The sequence below is a fragment of the Sinohyriopsis cumingii genome, chromosome 7 (assembly GCF_028554795.1).
Source record: "Sinohyriopsis cumingii isolate HCF-2022 chromosome 7, ASM2855479v2, whole genome shotgun sequence".
NCBI lineage: Eukaryota > Metazoa > Mollusca > Bivalvia > Unionida > Unionidae > Sinohyriopsis > Sinohyriopsis cumingii.
The window spans coordinates 94394073-94414219 of record NC_142967.1 but is presented as its reverse complement, the minus strand read 5'-3'; the positions used below and the strand labels follow the sequence as shown (position 1 = coordinate 94414219).

The following is a 20147-nucleotide window of genomic DNA, read 5'->3' as shown; positions in this document are numbered from 1 at the left end:
ACCTTATCTATCCATTAAGTTAGTTGAAAAAAGGAAACGAAATAAACTATCTTGAGGTAAATGAAAAAAGCCAATTTCTGTTTGCAAAGAAAATCCCAGCCTTCCACCCCACCCACCTCAAAAAATTAAATTGTAGCAGCATGATCAGGTTTCGAGCTATTTCGGCACTTTTACACTGGACTACTTCCGTCTTAAACTTTTGAAAATCCGTATTCTATATAATGAGGTAACAATAAGCGGCCATTCGGCAACAAATCAGACAATGTCGAAACGCCATAGACTTGACGTTGGTGATTCGTCTAAACGATTCAGGTATAATAGAAAATGTCTTTAGAAGTTTTAATATGGTCCGTTAGTGTTTTTCTGTAACTGACTGGTGTAGACGAGACATATTGGACGTACTAAATCAGGTCTACGAAGCAACGGGTGGGGGAAGGTGTAGTCCTATCGTGTAAAACATAGCACATGTTATATTTGTTTTAGTGCTATTTGTCTTATTGCCCAAATAACGGCTTTGTATAGCGTGTTCCGATGTCGGTTGACATTGGAATGAGTAGTCAAAGTTTCAGGAATACTTTGCAGTCTATATCGACACTTTCACAAATTTGTGTAATTAATATACCTACAATCCTGGCAGAATGAAAATATGACACTAGCAAATGGACGCATTTTCACGTTCTGTTGACATACATTTGAATTTGTTGTAATGCGACGGTAGTCGAGGTATGCTGAGGTATGTTTAAGTAGGTTCATTTGGGGGATATGTTTATTGAACGAAACAAAACGTTGCTCAGTTCCATTAGGCATAATATATTTGTATTTGTTTCATTAAAGAATAATATTTAAGCTTAACCTGATTTCGGCATTCCTGGCTATCATGGTTTTCCAGCCAACTGAAATGTAGGCCAATGAAACTTGAAAACAGGTCCATTTATTTTGCGAGAATTTGAATTTATAAGAGAAAAGACACCAGGGTAAGTAAAGTCTGACAAAAACATTATAACTTTATTTTTTAGGAAAGTGTCTTTGTAGGTTGTCAGTTGTGTGTGATATTCCTGAATATTTGACTTTTGTTACATTGTTAGTCGACATCAAAACACGCTACACATTGACGTTAGTTAGGCAGTAAGACCCATCACCCCCCAAAAACAGACATATTGGGTGATGTGTCTTATGTTGTAGGACGTGGGGAAGGTGCGGTGATATCCGTTAAAAGAGCCCCATTTTACAAACCAATTTTTTGTCAGTTGTTAGAAAATAAAATCAGCCTTACCTGTAAATTACTCCCTCCATTATAAATCATACAGGTCGTGAAAATTTGTCTTATCGTTCTGATGTTAGTCAACCTGGAAACATGCTAAACAGCGACATTATTTAGACAGCAAGACGGTGACTTAAAAAGGATATCACAAAAGGCGTCTTACATTGTAGGACTAATTTCCAGACATTCACCCAAGGTTTGTGCCCCTGAAATAAAGGTTACTGTAGTAAGTTACAACTCGTGTAAGCACATTTACTGATATAAATTTATAAACTAATTTTAGATTTAAAATGTAATCATAATATAGTTATGAGAGAGTTTATTCAGTGATGACTTTTGAGTGATTTGCACATGAAATATTGTAACAAAATTTCCAGACAAAAAGTATCGATCACTATTGATTTTTTTAATGGCAGTTCAGCAAGAAGGTTGATGTTGGATTGAACTTTCAAGTTAAGATCATGTAAGCAAGAAGTTGCACACATTTTCTTTATCTCCTATATGGGTGTTCAACTATGAATGGGATAGAGGAGTAACGTACAGTTAGTTTTATTCTTAATTTGTGCATATGACATTTCTTCAGTATGATAATTTAGTGTTGTGTTTCTTGTCATGAACTACCTCAAGTGAGATGTTAGTTTGTCTAGTGTCCACTAAAATTCAAATGCCAACTAAACCCAGTTGAACAGGTCAATATTATATAAATTATCTAGGTTTCACTCCCGTCCCCCCATTTCTTATACGTACGTATGCCCTTCCTACACAAGTGCATGCATTTGGATTAACCCCCTCCCCCTACATGCATACTGTACATTGTAAATGGACGGCCCCTTAATGGTTTAGTTTTTTGCCTTTGAATAGTTACAGTATCGTTTTATTCGCAAAAAATAAGTTAGGATGAACAGTATGATATGAAGATACTCGTGTATTTTCTCATGTATATGGTGCATGGGTTGTTTAAACAAGTTTAGAGATTTCAGAGGTCACGGAAATGCTTAATCATGCCTATTTGGTTGTAAATTCTTTGTCTTGGATGCAGAAAATTCAGTTACACAGGAGTCCTTCATACACACAATAGCTGAGCTGCAAATTCAAAGGCTTGTGAGTCCTGCTTCGTCCATCTGCTTAGTGTGAAAATGTGTTGATCAATTGATCATTTTAGCTGTGCTGATATTTACAATGAAAGAATTCGGTAGGCAGAAAGGGCCCCAGATGAACATGTCATTATAAGAGTATATCAAAAGAACATGATGCAGTAGCTGGTTGGCAACTTCAAAGACTTCGACTAACTACTGAGTGGTGGGAAAAGATGCTGGTATTTACAGTGACTAAATTCAGAGGCAGAAAGACCCAGAGATGTACATGGGGTCAGTATAAGAGTACATCAGATGAACAAATTTAGCTTTAATTATTGTGTTTGTTTCTTGGTATAGCAGAATAAGTAGTGCATGTTTCCTTTAAATCATGATACATCGAGACTTAGACAAAGTGCCATTTGCAAAATTTGGACAAGTATTTGGGGTTTAAACGGCAAATTGACAAAGATAGTAATGAGATTCAGAAGAGTGCTGAAGTTGCTAGAATTGATAGTATGATGGAACATTAGGCAAGTGTAAGAAAGTGTGTGATGCCAGACTTAGTGTTTGGAATAAGGCCTTTCCTTGAATTGACAAAATTTGGTCTCAGAGAAGATGGATATGTCAGTGGTGTAAAGAATTTGGAAAATTAAACTCAATGAAATCCACATTTTCTTTCCATCTGGACATTCAGCCACTTTAAGGATGCCAAGTATGTTTATGAAAGCCTTTGAATTTGCTGCCCAGCTATTTGTGCATACAGAGGACTCGTGTGTAAGTGATTTTCTGCATCTCAAAATAAAAAAATTGCATCCAAATCCGTGATTAATCATTTTTTGTGACCTCTCAACCCTGCTCCATTTTGTTTCATTGAATTTATAATAATCAAGTAATACATTAATTAAAGGAGAGAAAAGAAGAGTTAGAACTTTTGACAATATTGCCAGTATGTGAAACTGAAAAAATAAAGATTTTGGTTTACTTAAATTTGCAAGTTAATAGCTCAGCTTTGGAAATGTAATCCATTTATGTTTCTGTATGGTCCATGTTACCTTTGCCCATCTCATATGTATCTGTTGTGCCGTGGTTTTCAGATTTTAATTTGGGTCAGTTTTTAGGTACTCAGAGATCTCAGAAACACTTAGTTACATGTATTTGGATGCAATTTTTTTAATCTGGGACGCAGAAAATCACCCACGCAGGAGTCCTCCATATGCACTTTTTTGTTGCAAACAGGAAATGTTTCGTGGCACAATAAATATGTTTTAATCACTATGAAAAATGAAACAATAATATTACTTAAGTTTGTTGCTGACCTCCCTTGATTGGAGGTTGTTGGCTTGCTTTGATGAAGGTGCCCCAACAAATATGTTATTGCTGCGGCAACATCAAAAAAGTGTAGATCATTGAAACATATTTATTTTATTTGCTTGGTATGTATCAATGCTTCAAAGGTAATCGGTTTTCTTTTGAAATTGCAGGGAAACTATTTTTTAAAAAAATGCTGTCCTCTGGTTGATTAGTCTTTTCCTGTTCTCGCATTCAGAGGTGGTCGATTGAACCTAGTCAGTTGCATGGCTAATTTGGTTATATTACAGCAGACATTACCAATCCCAGTCACCAGTGTAAGCGGATAATGATATAGCAGTGCACTGTTGGGGTGGTTTGTCAACATGAAACAAGGATTTGTTTATTTAACAATAGATTCCAGCGCATTTTTATATCCAAGTTTGTGGGGACCGGTCATGGTTCCTTTGAATTTCTTCACTCCAAAGCTATGACTATATATACAGTTTTTATCAGCCAAAAATATCTCCAGCTGGTATATTTTGTAGCTAATTAGGGGGGAAAAATCGCAATTTGCGGCATTGGTGAAGCCCATTGCTATCAATGTTATTGTGTTCGTTTCTGATTGTAGCCATATAAATATTGAATGCAACATTGAAATCAAGGCATGTCAAGACTTGGACAAAATGCCGTGTGCAAATTTGGATAAGTATTTTGAGATTTAGAACTCTGCTAAAGTTGCTAGAACTGAAAGTTTGGATGGGACAGTAGCCATGGGTAAGAAAGTGTGTGATGCCTTGCTTAGTGTTTGGAATGAAAACTTTCCTTGGATTTACAAAATTCATTCTGATTGACAAGCAAGAGCTATATGCCAGTGGTGTAAATAATGGAAAATTAAACTCAATGGCAACTACTGGTTCTTATAATCTGCAAAACTCCATATTTTCAAGGCATGAAATATCTTGAGACCACCTACTTGTTAGGTAGTCATAAAATCATTGAACTGCACACTGACAAAAGCCTGTACAACTCTACTTCAAGGGTACAGAGATTTCCAGACTTTACAGTCCTAGCTGTGATTGTGTTGGTATCACCAGTGACATCCATGGCATGCAAGATATGCTTCAGTGTGCAGAGAAAAACCAAGACTAAAGGAAGGTCTGGAATAAAACATGAGACCTTAACACAAATGATGGGATCCAAAGCCAAGCATATAAAAACAAACTGACAAAGTTTTTTGTCTGTTTATTCCAGGCATTTTAACGACATTTAGCCACTTCAACATGTTTCTGGCAGGGGACTGCAACTTTTGCTGCTGGGACTCTGATTTTTACCAAGTTAGGAGTCCTGGACTCATAGTTTTAAAATCCTAGTGAGACCTTTGGGTACTGTAGTGAGGCATTAATGATCCATAAACCTGTTTCTTTTATTTCTATTCATACAAGCAAAGTGAATGAACTGCATTAACTATCTTTATACAAGCTACGCATTCACCCAATTTCCCCATTACATTATTTCCTTTTGCAGAGGTATGCATCTCAGTATGATACCTATGTATATTTTGATTTCATGTTTCAGAGAGAATGATCGTGATGATAGAGACCGGGGAGATGTGTCCGTCAAAGAAGAAAAACCCAAATCCATCTTTGAACAGTTTGGAATTCAAAGACCAACACTTCAGATGAATCCATTCACAGGTTGGTATTATTATCATATTTTATCTGTATGTAACTTAGCATTTGCATCTGGAAGAAATCTCTTTCTCTCTCACTCATTATGTGAGTGTGTGTGTGTGTGGTGTTTTCATTATAGAACACACCATTGAAACTTTGTTTTATGTGCTTACCATAAAGCATGGCATGTTATATTTCGATTTTGTCTGTCCACACAATAGCTTGGAAATTCCACCATCTATGATTACGTAATTTTGGATGGCTTATATTTGGAGTAAGGAAGAAAGCAATTCCTTTCGGAATCAGAGGTCATCATCACAGATTTGAGGAAGAAAAATGGTTTGTGCACAATAACTTGAGTTCCCTCTCTTTACAACTTTGTTAATGACTTTTAGGCTTGCTAGGTCAAAGGTAAAGGCAACTGACTGAAAAATTAAAATTGTTTCCCGGCAATAATTCGTTCTCCAATATCAGATGCTGCCAATTTAAGGGTCAAAGGTATAAAAAAAAAATCTGACTTGAGAAAGAAAAATGGTTCCATATAACAACTTTTGTTCCCCGTAATTTAATTGCAAATTTTTTAGATGGTTTGCTTGTTGGGTAAGGAAGAGTCGATTGATTTTGCTGTCTAATGGTCAGAGGCAATGATCATGGCAAGTTCACTAAAATAATATAGTTTGTTCACATTAAATTTAGTTCAAGTCTGCATACCTGGACCAAAGGTCAGGGTGATTGATACTCATTGGTTACAAATCTCCATTGTCATCAGTATTCTACTAGTGTCAACATAGAGAACTTTTAAATAGGTATGCCAACATTCTCTCCATTGTGCATGTTTTAAATGCAAACTACTTCACCTTACATGCGTCACTCTCTCTAAAGTACATATTAATTGGTGAGCGCCCCCATAGCAAATGGGAAAGAAAAGAAATGGAGAATCAAAACATTCAATACTACTCAAATTTCAGACGAAAACGACAAAAAAAAACCTCCAGGGGTTTATGTGTTAAGTGTTGAAACTTCAAATTCATTATTGCGCATACAAGTGGTCTCTAATCAGTGATCTTGTGAAGTAAACCAAAAATGGTTTTGGATTTTATATATAAATAAAAGTATAAAAAAAAACTCGAATGAACTATACCTCTACTTGCATTGAATTATCATTCACTGGCTCATGTTAAGTATAGTGGCACAAAGGCATGCCCAGAAATGACCCGCCGGTGATAATCATTCCGACCCACAGACTCCAACAAACAGACTGTTAATAACAATTCTGTGAAGTAGGATAGATCTTTTGAAGAAGTAAGAAATCTTTAGCATTAGTTTGTACCATAAATAAAAAAACAAACCTGACTGAGCTCATGGTAAACAAAAATCAATGACTGAGGTTTCTATTTTGACTTGCGTCCTGAGATCTATTGTCAAGGTTCAGATGACTCACACTTTTTAAATCTATTAGTACCATGCGCTTATAACAAAAGAAGGTCATTGTGACCAACATTTTACAGGCTTCTGTTAAGTTTTATGCATTTAGTTCATGACCAGATTGTTTTTTTTATTTACTAATATTGTTATAGCAGGAGTATGATTTCATAACGGTAACATTTTTTGGGGGAAAAGAAATGAGCTTTCGTGCAGAGTTCAACATTGAATGCATAGTTTTTCATCATTAACCAAAAAATAAAAAAATATGCCTGCAAATTTTCTTGAATGGATTTCGATTCAGATCTGTGTTGTCACTAATGATGACCAAAGTTAATGTGATAAGAACTGTAAAACAAAATATCTGGCAGTTTGAACATCGGAATTTGTAGTAGCTGGATGAGTTGCACTGAATTTTTTTTTTTGAGAGCTGATAGTGTAATATATTTTCATGGTTAAGGTCACCCCTATGGCCAGGAAGATTTAATTTATTTTGTGAGGTTGAAATAATAACAAAATAGACCAAATTTATGCCAATTTACAATTTGTCATTTAATTGATAATTTGTTAATTTGGAAAGAAAGGTTATTCAGAAAATGTAGGTATTTATTATAAATGGAAAATTCCATGGTGCATCACACTTCAGGTTCACATATGTTAATGTTTTCAGGAGTTACTGAAGCATAAGATATAACTTTAGCAGCAGGGGGGGCGAATCCGACATTTTGTCCAATCGTTATTTTGGTTAATTATTACTTTCTGCACTCAACGATCTAGTGTTGTCAGCGCCTGGTAAAAAAAAAACGACGTCGTCGTCGTTGTCATCGTCGAGGGGCCAAATCGACAATTGTCCGGAACGTCATTTGGTTTAATTAATACCTTCTGCGCGCCGATCCCCAGCGTCGTCAGCGTCCGGTAAACACATCGACGACCGCGTCGATGTCATCGCCCCCCCCCCCCCCCCCCCCGCTGCTAAGTGGTTATTTACAATGAAGATCCTCATGATCTTACAAACAGAGTGATCACTAACTCCTCCTCTTGTAGATCAATTAGGTTATTTGACTGATCGGTAATTCTAAAATTAATTCTCGTTAAAAACCGATCATGGCATCGCATATAGACTGGATTAATCGGACTTTCAATGATTAAAAATCCCGGAGGGGCTGTTGGTGAAAATGAATAAAGGATATACCCCTGTTGAGCCTGATTTGATTGCTTGGTATCCACCTGGTAACTCCCTTCGATAACATCACACACTAGATTAATCGCTATCACCGATGCAATATTTACGTTGTGTGGAGCAATATGCCTACCACCATCTCCGTTATCGTGTCTGAGGATAGTTGAAGGGGGGTGTCCGCGGGTGGATTCTCAGGCCATCCTAGTATGGTTCTTATTGAACTGTTATAAATATCAACCATATACCCCGGTGTGCTTATTTCAATCGTCGACGATAACATCGGTTCATGAACCGTAATAGCGATTTTTGATTCTTTTCCTGTGATCGATTTTATCCTGCGTTGAAATTCTTTATTGATTTGCTCTATTTGGTATGACCCAGTTGCTATTGTAACCTCCTCCCAGTTGGGGGTTCCATCGGGTTTATTTGTCCGTGCAAAAACCAGCGAGTTATTAGGTTGTTGTCCGTTAAATGCGTTCGCTCGAATATTAGGCCAACTGTGATATATTCGCAATTTTGCCAGCGCTATTTCCTTTACTGGAATCGGCGATGGGAAGTTCACACTGAATTCGGGTTTCGTTGACGTTATTGATATCATATTTGTTTGTACCGGAGTGGTGTTCTCCGCGATCCGCTGAAGTAATTGAAACCCTTCGGGGTTCAGCGACATTATTATTATTCGTTGTCTTTAGTGTCTAATTTCAACAACCAGGTGGTTCCGGCTTCCAGTTGAAAATCCTCGATTTTTGACATCGCGGAGCTATATAACTGGACCATCGTGGAGAATTCAACATCGGATACGAACAAATTATCAATTGACAACGAGATCAACCCGGATAATTTCGAGTACGCGTCGGATACTATTTGATGTTTTACTGTATACTCGTTGAGTTTTTTCTGAAAACATGATGATATCTTCCTAGTGATTGCGTTGGCGACTCCAGCAACTGTTGTCATTGCGGAGATAGCGATTGGAACAGCGATCGGGGATGTCGTGGTCACCGTGGATAAAATAACACCGGTACCGGCTACTATACCCGACACCGAGTACACGACCGCGTCGATGGCGGTTATGTTACGACGGTATTTTTTTATTTTTACACGGTATTGTTCGGAAAGCGTTTTCAAGTTCGCGGAGAATTCTTTTGCGGTATTGAATCGATATTGATGTGACGTCGGTGATACCTCTGATTCAATTTCCTTGGTGGTCATTTTTATTTTAAAAGAGCTAGTGTTTTTAATTACTTAGATTCGCTGCAAATTCCACATACCATGTAATGTTTGCCCCGGCTAGATTTCTATCAACGGCATAAATTGTAAACTGTTCAGTTGCGTTCTTGTCTATAATTGTTGATATTGTATTGTTAAACCCGGATGAACTCGACGATAATATATTAAACTGCATCATTGAAACCAGTGTCAATCGATAAATACCCTTAACAGTTGCGGTAATATTTACTGTATTCTGTGTAGGAGTCCAATCGAATGATCCATGCCGAATTGTGTATACTGTGTTGATGATGTTCTCATGAGGGATTTTTATTTTTTCGAATTGCTCTGCTACTCTCGGTAGTCCGTCTTTAATCGCTGTAACATCAGTTTTGATCGTTCCTATTTCCTGTGTATTCTCGGTTATACTTTTTTTGTTCGCTGCAACCTTAGTAATGAGTGTACTTATTTCCTCTCCATACGCGTCTACATTTTTTTTGTTCGCTGCAACCTTAGTAATGAGTGTATCTATTTCCTGTGTATGCGTGTCCACACCCTTTTTGTTCGCTGCAACCTTAGTAATGAGTGTATTTATTTCCTGTGTATTCTCGGTCATACTTTTTTTGTTCGCTGTAACCTTAGTAATGAGTGTATTTATTTCCTGTGTATGCGCGTCCACACCCTTTTTGTTCGCTTCAATATCAGTTTTGATTGTTCCTATTTCCTGTGTATGCGCGCTCATATTATTTATGATCGTTGTAACATCAGTTTTGATTGTTTCTATTTTCCGTCCATGCGAGTCTACATTATTTATGATCGTTGCAACATTAGCGCCGATTATTCCTATTTCCCGTTCATGCACGTCTACACTCCTTTTGTTCATTGCAACATCAGTTTTGATTGTTTCTATTTCCTGTCTATACGCAGTGATATCATTTATAGTTGTTGTAATCTCATCCGGTTTGACATTTTTTTTACCAAGGAATTTATCAACGGCGCTATCAACCCTGTTAAAATTTTTTCGTAACGTGTAAAATTGGCCCGACAGCGTTGTAAACTCCGAAATAGTATTTTTTATTGTTGCAAGATTTGGTTCGGTTACCGTCGGGATCCCAAAAAAACTATCGGTAGTTTTTTTCGCATGCACGTTGAGTTCGATCATAAATTCATTCGACCTTATAAGACCGTCTTGGACTAATTTTATCATATCCTCTATCACCAATATATGTTTACCCGGTTTGAGTCGTCCGTCGCCGGTATACAACGCGATAGTGTCCTCGGCGGCATTACGCTGTCGTGTTAAAACATCATTCAGTGACACATTACCGGATTTCAATTTACCCTGGCGGTCTTGAAATACAACTATTTCGCCCGGGTCAACACTTGTTAGATTCAACATATCAGCGATTTCATCCTCAATTAGTTTTTTTATGTCGGCGGCGGCCGCTTCCGTGGATTCTTTCAGCGCCGAAATCGGTCGCCCCCAGATATCAATCATTATTATTGTAAATGTTATTCTCTAAAATCCGTTGAGCTTCTACGACCCCACTAGTGTATTCGTTTACAACCATATGAGGTGGTTTTCGCAATGATGAAATCGCCGCAAGTACGTTCAATACCTCACGGCCACATATCGGTGGGTCGCTTAATCGCTGTGTTGGTAGCGTGGAATAAAAAACCGGGGCTGAACACACCCGGACATACCGCATGAATTCGTTTGGTGGGGCTAACCCGTATGAATCAAAATAGACGATCGCACGCGGATCAATCGCGTATGCAACCCAATGAGTTCCCGCTCCGGAGGACCCATCGAGGTTAATTATACCGGTTTCAATATTCCTTGGTGCCGCCGGTAATTGATCCCTCATAAAAACACCTCTGAAGTTTTTTATCGCTAACGCGTTTGCGGCGTCTATTAAATCAAAATTAGACATTGGAGTCATAGACTCTTGAGTTAATAAACGGTTCCCGGTAGTCTCAGACCCTTTCCCGAATACCATGAATACGGGGTTCCCGGTAGTCTTAGACCCTTTCTGGCCACGGGTCGTTTTTTTTTGTAGCCTTTCCCGGTTGCCTTCTTTAATGCCATTCCCGCCGCGGTACCAACGGCCCCTAACGCAGCCGCCTTAGCCACTGCTGGTGCGGCCGCGGCAATCAACGCAGGAATCGCAGCTAACAGCGGAAATATCCCACCGGTCTTTTCCATGTTTTTAATTGCTGCGGCTGAAAAATCTATTTGAACACCTTTTTTATTCTCCATCGCATTATTGAAATGTTTTATTTGACGCGCCGTCAACGATATCTTATGATTACCACCTGCCATCTGCGACGGCTTCAGCGTTATTGTGGTCCCGCATTGTTTAGCCGACTTTGATCGTAATTTCTTGACTTGACCATCAGTCAACTCTACACTGACGACACTATACGACATTTATTGTAAACGCGTTTTGTGCTTTCAATTACATGTTTTCCACTGGCGCATCAACGATTCTCATTCGTCCACCAACACCTTCTAGCAGCATTGATTTATCGCTGAGAATGACCGCAACCGCTCTGTAATTAACACCAACCGGGGCTATACGAGCTCAGAAGTGTATATCAACGACGGATTGTCTCGTTAAATCAAGATGTTCCAACGAAAAATAATAAATCGGATACAGCTTTTTAAAATCAAGTTGTGATATTTGTAAACCAGTGTCGACGTTTTGATCACGACCCATATACGACAGCAATCGATGATACACACGTGCGATATGGTTGTCGCCGTAATTAAGCTGTATATCCTCGGATGGTTCCTGTTGTCCGTTTATTCTCAGCGAAACATCCCTGACTCCTAATTGATCAAATATCATGTGGCTGTGTTCTTGACTGCCCAATCGTTCCCTATTCTGTAGCGCTATGAATATATGACGCGGGGCTGAAACACCCTGTTTTGATGCCAGGTGCCATGTAAACGTATCGGCGACGTTATCCTCTTTAGCATCAGTTGTTACCGCTAGCCAACTCAACAACGATTTCCCTCCCTGTTCCATAAATGCTAACAATCGTGCTTCCGTGGTAACTGATGGAGTCAGCACCGGCATCCACAATGCCATTTTAGTTAAAATGACTTTACCGGCAGCGACGCCAGCAGCATGCCATATTGCATTGTTATCATCGCCCCTTCACGTCAGGGCAATTGTATGCTTAGCCCCATAGATGACTTTTCTAACATTTCTGCAGAATCCAAATATGTGATGGAGTGGAATCGCGCATGAAAACTTTCGGCGTGGTCCTTGCAACATCCCTACTCGTGTTGCGAATCCCATATTGTAATTATCGTTAAGACTTTTTATAATATTGAAATTAACGCCTGGTCTTGCTCTGCGGTCTGGGTTATTTGCTTCAGCCTGTGGGTCAACTGCGGTATCTCTTTCCACCAGCACGTTAACGTACTGAAGATGGTCAGCGTTATCGGTGGAGTCCTTCGCAAACATCATAGATGGACCCGCCGATCTTGTATAATCATCCGAGTATCTCGCTAACCCAATTATCGTCGTTGCAACATCAACTTCTCGTTCTATTGATTCAATTTCTCGCCCGTCAATAAGATATCTGGCGCTCTCAAATAACGCCATGATACCGTTGTTGACGAAGCCAACTCGAATACGATGGTCATCTGCGTATGGTGCATTATCGGCGGCATTTGTCACGAGTTCTCCCTCAATTTCGATAAACGCTTCACACGGCAGAAAGTATTTACTGGTATCTTGGACCTGAAGTTCAATTCGCGATCGTAGGTCAGGTTGCGCTGCATAATAAGAATAATATTGATAATCACGGACAGAATCATCCCTGCGCACTGGGGCATCCATATCAAACGCGGGATCAGCGGTTCGCGCAAACATTCTATTATTTATCATGTTGATGTTTTCAATTGCGATTTTTTCGTCGTAGACCACTTCCCGCTATCGCGTTCATGAGCGCGTTGGTTGCCGCATCGGCGGATGGCGAAGTCGCCAACGACGGAGTCGTCGCCGCCAACGACTCTAATTTTTCTTCCACGGCGTTATTTATTACTTTACTGACATTTGCAGGCATCACTGTCGTTGATGGCATTACCGGTGGTTTCTGTTTTCTTTTTGAAAATCTCTTGGATTTTACCAACGACATTAATTTGTTCCGCGCGGCTGAAAGCGCCTTTCCGGCAACATCTCCAATGGCACTAATACCCTTATCACGAATAACATCAATAGCCTTCATCCCTAATTGTTTGGCTAACGGCGCTACTTTTGGAGCCATTCTTGCAAATAACCCCGCAATGGTGCTACCGAGACCATCTCCATAGTACGCGCGGTAAACAGGCAATCGCGAGTTTACCACGTAGACGAGTACTGGTTTATCATGGTTGTAGTGTATGATCATCCTTATTAAAAACACCAGTTTTCCAATTAATCATCCACGAGCTCGTCTATGAGCGTTCGATATGCATTAATGTCCATGATACCGCCTGCAAATAACCGCTTGCAAATATCAGCGGCCTCATTGATTATTTCCGTAGAGTTATTTCCAGCTCGTTTTCCTCCGATTAGTACTTCCAGCCGTGATATATCACTGAGAACACTACCAGGACAGGTAACGCCGTAGGATTCTTTACCAACAGAGTATCCTTTTCCCTTTTTTGGTGTTCTACTTTTAACTTTCTCGAGGAATTCATCGTAATCGGGATCACCATGATATGGTAATGCGTCTCTGTTTACTCGCTAAATACACTATTCTTGCCCAGTTCTCCGTCGAGGTTATTTTTTTCTTGTAACCTTCATTGATATACTCATCTCGAAGGCTCTTAGTTGATGTTGTAACAACAAAATTAATTAATTCTTCATCGTCGTCGATGTCTCTAATTTGATCTATTGCGGACTTTTTAAGAACATTACGGGGTATATTTCCCTCTTTCTTTTTTTCTTTCGGTGTTTCTTCGGGTATTTCTTCTTCTGGTTCTCTTGCGGTGGCGCCTAGTTCTTCTTCGTCGGCCATTGTAACATAAGGTTCTTGTGGTTCGGTTATAGCGAGTGGTGGCGGCCTCCGTGTTGTAGCAGCCGCTATTTTCGCAGGGAGTGTTTCCAGAGACTTTTTTGTTTGCTCGGTCTGAGCCGCTATCTTTTCAAGCGCACCGAGGACGGGCACAGTTGCCGCCGTAACATCTTTAGTTACCGGAGCAAAGAGCTGTTCGCTTCCAACAGCAAAATCAGTTTGTAGTTGTTTTCGAACCCTGTCTCGTAACGGTATGAACTTTTTAAGCGCTACTAGCCGCTCTCTGGCTAGCCGAGTAGTAAGTGATTCGCCTACCATTATTGCAATTGCTCCGTAATTTCTAATTTCCCGCCGAGTGTGTCGGGGATATGTCCCAGGGGCTCCAGGGAGTTTTCGTCTATAATCCTTCTAATGTTTTTAATTTTATTAGAGATTTCTCGACGTCGTTCAAAAGCCTGTCCGAGTTTTTTTCGTACTGTCTCAACGGCAGTAAATAGTCCAATAAATGCATTTACGTCATTACCATACAAGTTTTCATTGATCGTATATTGTAATCGCTTTATAAAAGAATACTCGCGTGGCAAGGTATATCGACCTTTCTTTGATTGCTCGTTAATAATTTCATAATCGGACAATATTTTTTGGTTATCAAGCTTATCAGATAATTCAATTCCTTGATTTTTTAATTTTAAAATCTCGGTTAATATATTATTGATGTCTTCGATATTCATATTCTTATAAAACATCTTATTTCTAATATAAAAAAAAAAATTATTTTACAAAATGAACCCCGCGTATCAATCCCGAGGTGTGTTAACATTCGATGAAACCGTAGGATAATTCGTTTTCTTCCGGAAGAGACAATTTATTGTAGCGTTCGCACTGTCATGGCGACTTCGTCAGCGCCATAGGCGCCGGTGACTTCGTCACGGTGACCTTGTCACTCGCTGATTTCTGTTACATATGAAAATCGAATTCTGTGACCCGTCTTTTTTGAGATCGCTGAATTCTGTATTCCTTCTGCAACAAATCGTATTGAGGCTCCACAAATGTCAAAATATTTTCCTGCCTCATTCATCGACTGAAATATTTTTTCTTCGTGCGTTGTTGTATCAAATGACTTTACGCTTTTTGCTTTCTTTGAAAACTTACCAGTTTGGCCTTTTTTGGTATTCTGACTTTGCGAGATAGCTTGCAAGTTTATAAGAGAATTATCAGTCTTATTATTATTAATATGATCAATCACAAGCCCATTTTCGATTAATCCGTTGAATGCTTCAAATACAATCCTGTGAACATAATAGCTTTTTCCTCCCGCAGTAAATTGCAAGTATCCCTGATTATTTACGGTACCAACCAGCTTCTTCAGTCTACAATTTCTAACAACGCCGTTGCGAGATGTCTCGTAATTAACGAGCACAGGATGCGGCTGAAATTCTTGGTTCATTTGTATAATAATACTACTTGTTTAATTCATTATTTGGTTTAATTATAAACCTTGCAATGTAGTCTTGGGGGGTTTTGATGACGAAGTCTGCGGTGGGGTCAATGACGGCATTTTTTATTCGTTTATCATAATAACGTTTTAGTTCCCTGTATCGCTTTCCGCCACAATTGATACACAACTGCGATTTTCCTCTTACACCAACGTGGCAAACCAAGCACGGGAGGGGGCCAAGAGAACCATTACGAACGCTTTGTAAATGATACCCGCAGAATTCACCTCTACATGATTTATTGCACGGGGTTATCGACCCAATCATCAACCATTTGCATTTATTCATTATACTATATTCTTTTATTTAAATACTTGTTTTAATTATATGGATGAGTTTGAGAGATTAGCAGTAATTAAGCCCTGGAAAAATATTAAGTTCAATCTCGATAGAGTCCTCAAGGACACACCAAAAGCGTTAATAAACGATAGAACCCTGTTGAATAAAATACGCAATTGTATTAATGAATTCAAGCGTGATGGTGCATCTCATAGTTGGTCAACATTTCGAATTGATGGTGTTGTTGATGCTACCATGAACGATAACCGCGCAGCAACGATAATATCACAACTTGACGGTAAAAGGTATTTCTTCAGAGTAAAATTCATTGTCCGGGTGGAATCAGGCGATTGGATCATACGTGATAAATTTGAACCAGTTCTCAGCGACAAGAAAACAGTCACTGTTAGCCGCGACTCCAAGCCGGGGTTGTTAACCGGAATTGACAGACCATACTATGAACGAGCGTATCCTGAAACAGCAGTTGTTTATGGAATATACCCGTTAAATAAGAAACCTGATATCGGAAAACTGAAACCGATGAAACAGTCAACGGGGATAAATTGTGTAGCAGAACGAGTAATAGAGCATTTTACAAATGCATGTCGAGGAAACAAATTGACTGATTTACGACGTAGCAAAATCAACCAGTGGGAACTAACCATAAAAGAGCGTGGAGCAACCATCAGCGACATAGCGAGATTAGAAACATCGCTGAGATTTCCAATAACCGTTACAACGATAACCGGTGAAGTATTATACGAATCAAAGTATAAATCAAATGGGGCCCCAATCAAAATTATTGATCATAACGAACACGCATGGACGCCCGCGATCACAATATTTCCACGGGATAGAACAGTAAAGTATATCCCCGAAGAATTCTCCCGGGATGGTTTTCTCGTGGAGAGGAAACTATTTGATGCTATTGCCTACTTGTTAAAAACGACCCTGTATCAGTGTGGTTACTTCGCAGCGCTGAAAACGATGCGGATACCTTTGATCAGTTTGTAAGACCAAACGGTGAATTATATCGCACTGAAGCATTTCACAACAGGATGAAAAAAACTGCCATGGAATTTGAGGAGCATGATGAACAACTGCTAACAAATTGTTTTACGATTCCATCGGTTGCGGCTCATGTTGCAGCAAGGAAAAATGCGTGGAGACCAACGCGCAAGGAATTTCTGCCGGATGTACAATCCAGTTGTTTGGAATACTATCACGGTGGACTATGGAACACTGAATACAACCGCGACGCTATGATCTCGGTTGATATGGTTGCCTGTTATCCAGCGAGTTTTCTCGGGTATGGATCCGCCGCTGAGTATTTCAAACGATTTGGACACCCCAGTCATGAAATGACTCGTGTTGCTATTAATGGACCACTGCCTGATTTTGATTTAACCGGATTCGCTCGCATAGTATCATTTGAATTCGCGGCAGGACTCCATCGCTGTTGCTATATTTGGATCGGTAGACACATGGCTGAAAAGAAGTGGTTGCCAATAGCGCTGCTACGGTATATGATTGATTGTAAAATGCTAGTTTCGTTGATTGTCAGTGACGCAATTATATCATACCGGGCGCAGACTGAAGTCTGGTTACCAGAACCGGAGCGTCTAGATAGCATAATTGACGAGTCCAGAAAAAACATTGATGCCGACGAGGAATATATCATCGAATGGTCCAGGAGGATATTTAACCAACGAAACCGCGAGGCAAAAGATCTCGGTAGAAGAATAATTGGTAAGTTCACACAAGGTGGAAAAAACCACGACTACAAACGATATTGCTCACGGCTGATTATAGATGACGCAGAATATGATTTCGTAATCAAGGACGCAGTGGCAAAAAATAGATACGTGAACTGCAAAACAGCTTTCTTGTCCAATGGAACAAGGTTGGGTACAGTTGTTACCTACAGCGATGGAGACAGCCCAGCATACCCGCATTTGAGGGCGTCTATGCTGGGTTATGCTTGCATAAATTTATTCTCGATGATAAATAAATTTCCCGACACCGCGGTTAGAGTAGCCGTTGATTCGTTTTATGTTGACGTAAAGTACAAGGAAAACGTAGCCGGGTTTACTAGTCCGGACGAGAGTTGGGGTACATGGAGAATTAAAAATGAAATACGACGCGATTATTCCCCGTCAGCGGATGTCACCGTTGAGAACGACTACTTACGCGGTGATAAATTGTCAGAATGGTCTAATGCACCACCGTGTTCTGATCCAATTTGTAGACACAAAACAGTTTATTTAAGCGGCTGTGGCGGGTCGGGAAAGACGACTCGGGCAATTGAATTATTTCGAACGCGGGCAAGTATAATCGTGCTTACACCGACCCATAGACTAGCGCGAGAGATAAAACAACGAAATGTTGACGCCGTTACTTATCACAGCTTTTTTCGATACAGCGGCGGTGAGTGGACTCCTGATCGAATGGGTGAAAAATTTATTCCTGAGGTTATCATCTGGGACGAAATATGTACTGTTTCGTTAGATGTTTTACAAATGTTTCTTGATTGGTTGCTGCGCGCGAATACAGCGGTGATCATGTGTGGCGACCATGGTCAACCGCCACCATTTGTCGGCGAGGGTCCACATGATTGGTTAAGGGGTTTTGTGGACTATTATGAAGAAACCGATACTGATTACCGAGCACTTGATGAACAACTGCGCGAGGTTAAGAAATTAATCAGATTACAGCCGGATAGAATTCAATGTGAAATAATTTGCGAGGTGATTCCGGAAACGCCGTTAAATGAATTCTGGGAAACATGGAGACCAAACGATTTGATTGTAGCGAGCAGAAAGATAGTCAGAGACACACTTCAGCGGAGGTTGTTTACGTTGCATAAGGAAAGGTTTCCAACGCGTCCAGTGCCGTTATGTTGTAGACCCGCGGACACACGGCGGCAGAACATTGAAGTTGAAATTCCAGGCCGGACAGAAAAACAAATTCTCGTGCTGAATGATATTGTGCTCGTTGATATCGGCGTCGTCGAGGACGCGCTATGTGTTGATAATTCCCCGTGGACGCTAGGATACGCAACAATAATACATTCCTCGCAGGGACTAACCATCACGGACACAGTTGTTTGGATGGTTGATAATCGCATCGAATGGTCGAATCTAGTCTATCTTGCAGTGTCCCGAGTACGAAGGATAAATCAGCTTCGAAGAATTGTTATTGACGAAGCCAGTGACGAAGCCGGCGACAAAGTCACCATCGATGCAAGCGTCATTGATAGAAAACTCTCGGGTTACCGCCAACAGGATAAAAAAAAACAGCGGCGTTTTGATATTGATGCCGAATTAATAATCTCGCTACGACTACAACAGAATAATCACTGCGCGAGTTGCAATTGTATAATGAGTTGGCGTTATTCGGATAAAGACACTCGCCAATTTACCGTGGATAGGATCGATAACAGTCTCGGTCATGTCAAAAACAATGTGAGGTTGACCTGTCTTGAGTGTAATAGACGCAACGGCGCTAGTTAAGACCACGCGGGGGTAATTGAGTATCGTCAGGTATCACTTGTAGTTGCTCGCGTGTAAATCCGCGCTGAGGAGCAGTTGAATCCAGTCTGTAGATCGGTGGTCTCCCAGTTGATCGTGTTATCGTTGATATGTGTGGTAACACTCCAAATAGGATCAGTAGCTCTTTTTTTACCACCCTCAAGCTCTCCTGGTTCATACAGATATCTAACAGTGACATCGCCGAGAATCGGCTTGGAAACACTATCTATTTTTGATCTTCCGGGTATATACTCGTATTTAATCGCGTCGCTGGGCTTCATGTTGATTGCTCGGGTAATCTCGTTATTTAACGCTGCAATTACGCCTGGCAACCTTTTAACCCATTCACGAGATCGTTTTTCTTGGATGAATTCCTTCACGTATTGATATCCAAATAACCGTTCAGCAAGAGTCCGATTGAATCGTTCAACAATTGCCTGATCACGATGTAGCGCAGTATGACCTCGTCGTATCGCGACGCTATGATGTTTCAGCGTTGATAAAACAGCGCCGCGAAATTCACTACCGGGATCAACTTGTAATAGATTTGGCCAGCGCAGAGGACCTCTTTGATAAATTCTTTCAAACGCAGCGGCTACTTCATTTGCTGACTTTGTTTTTAACGGCTCCGCTTGTTTGTATCGACTCGCAACATCAACTACGGTTAGCGCGTATTTGTAACCGTTGTCATGCGGCAAAAATAGTATATCAGCCTGATGAA

General features: G+C 40.0%; 1 protein-coding gene across 1 annotated transcript in view; it reads left to right on the top strand.

Moving 5' to 3' along the window:
• The first annotated feature begins 207 nt into the window (after positions 1–207).
• The window catches only part of LOC149795748 (putative pre-mRNA-splicing factor ATP-dependent RNA helicase PRP1), a 56888-nt gene continuing 36948 nt past the window's right edge, over positions 208–20147 (top strand). Inside the window, exons 1-2 of the mRNA XM_089965660.1 lie at positions 208–312; positions 5203–5321. Of these exons, the coding sequence (XP_089821786.1) occupies positions 263–312; positions 5203–5321 (169 nt within the window). The 5' untranslated portion in view covers positions 208–262. The remainder of the gene's footprint in view (positions 313–5202; positions 5322–20147) is intronic.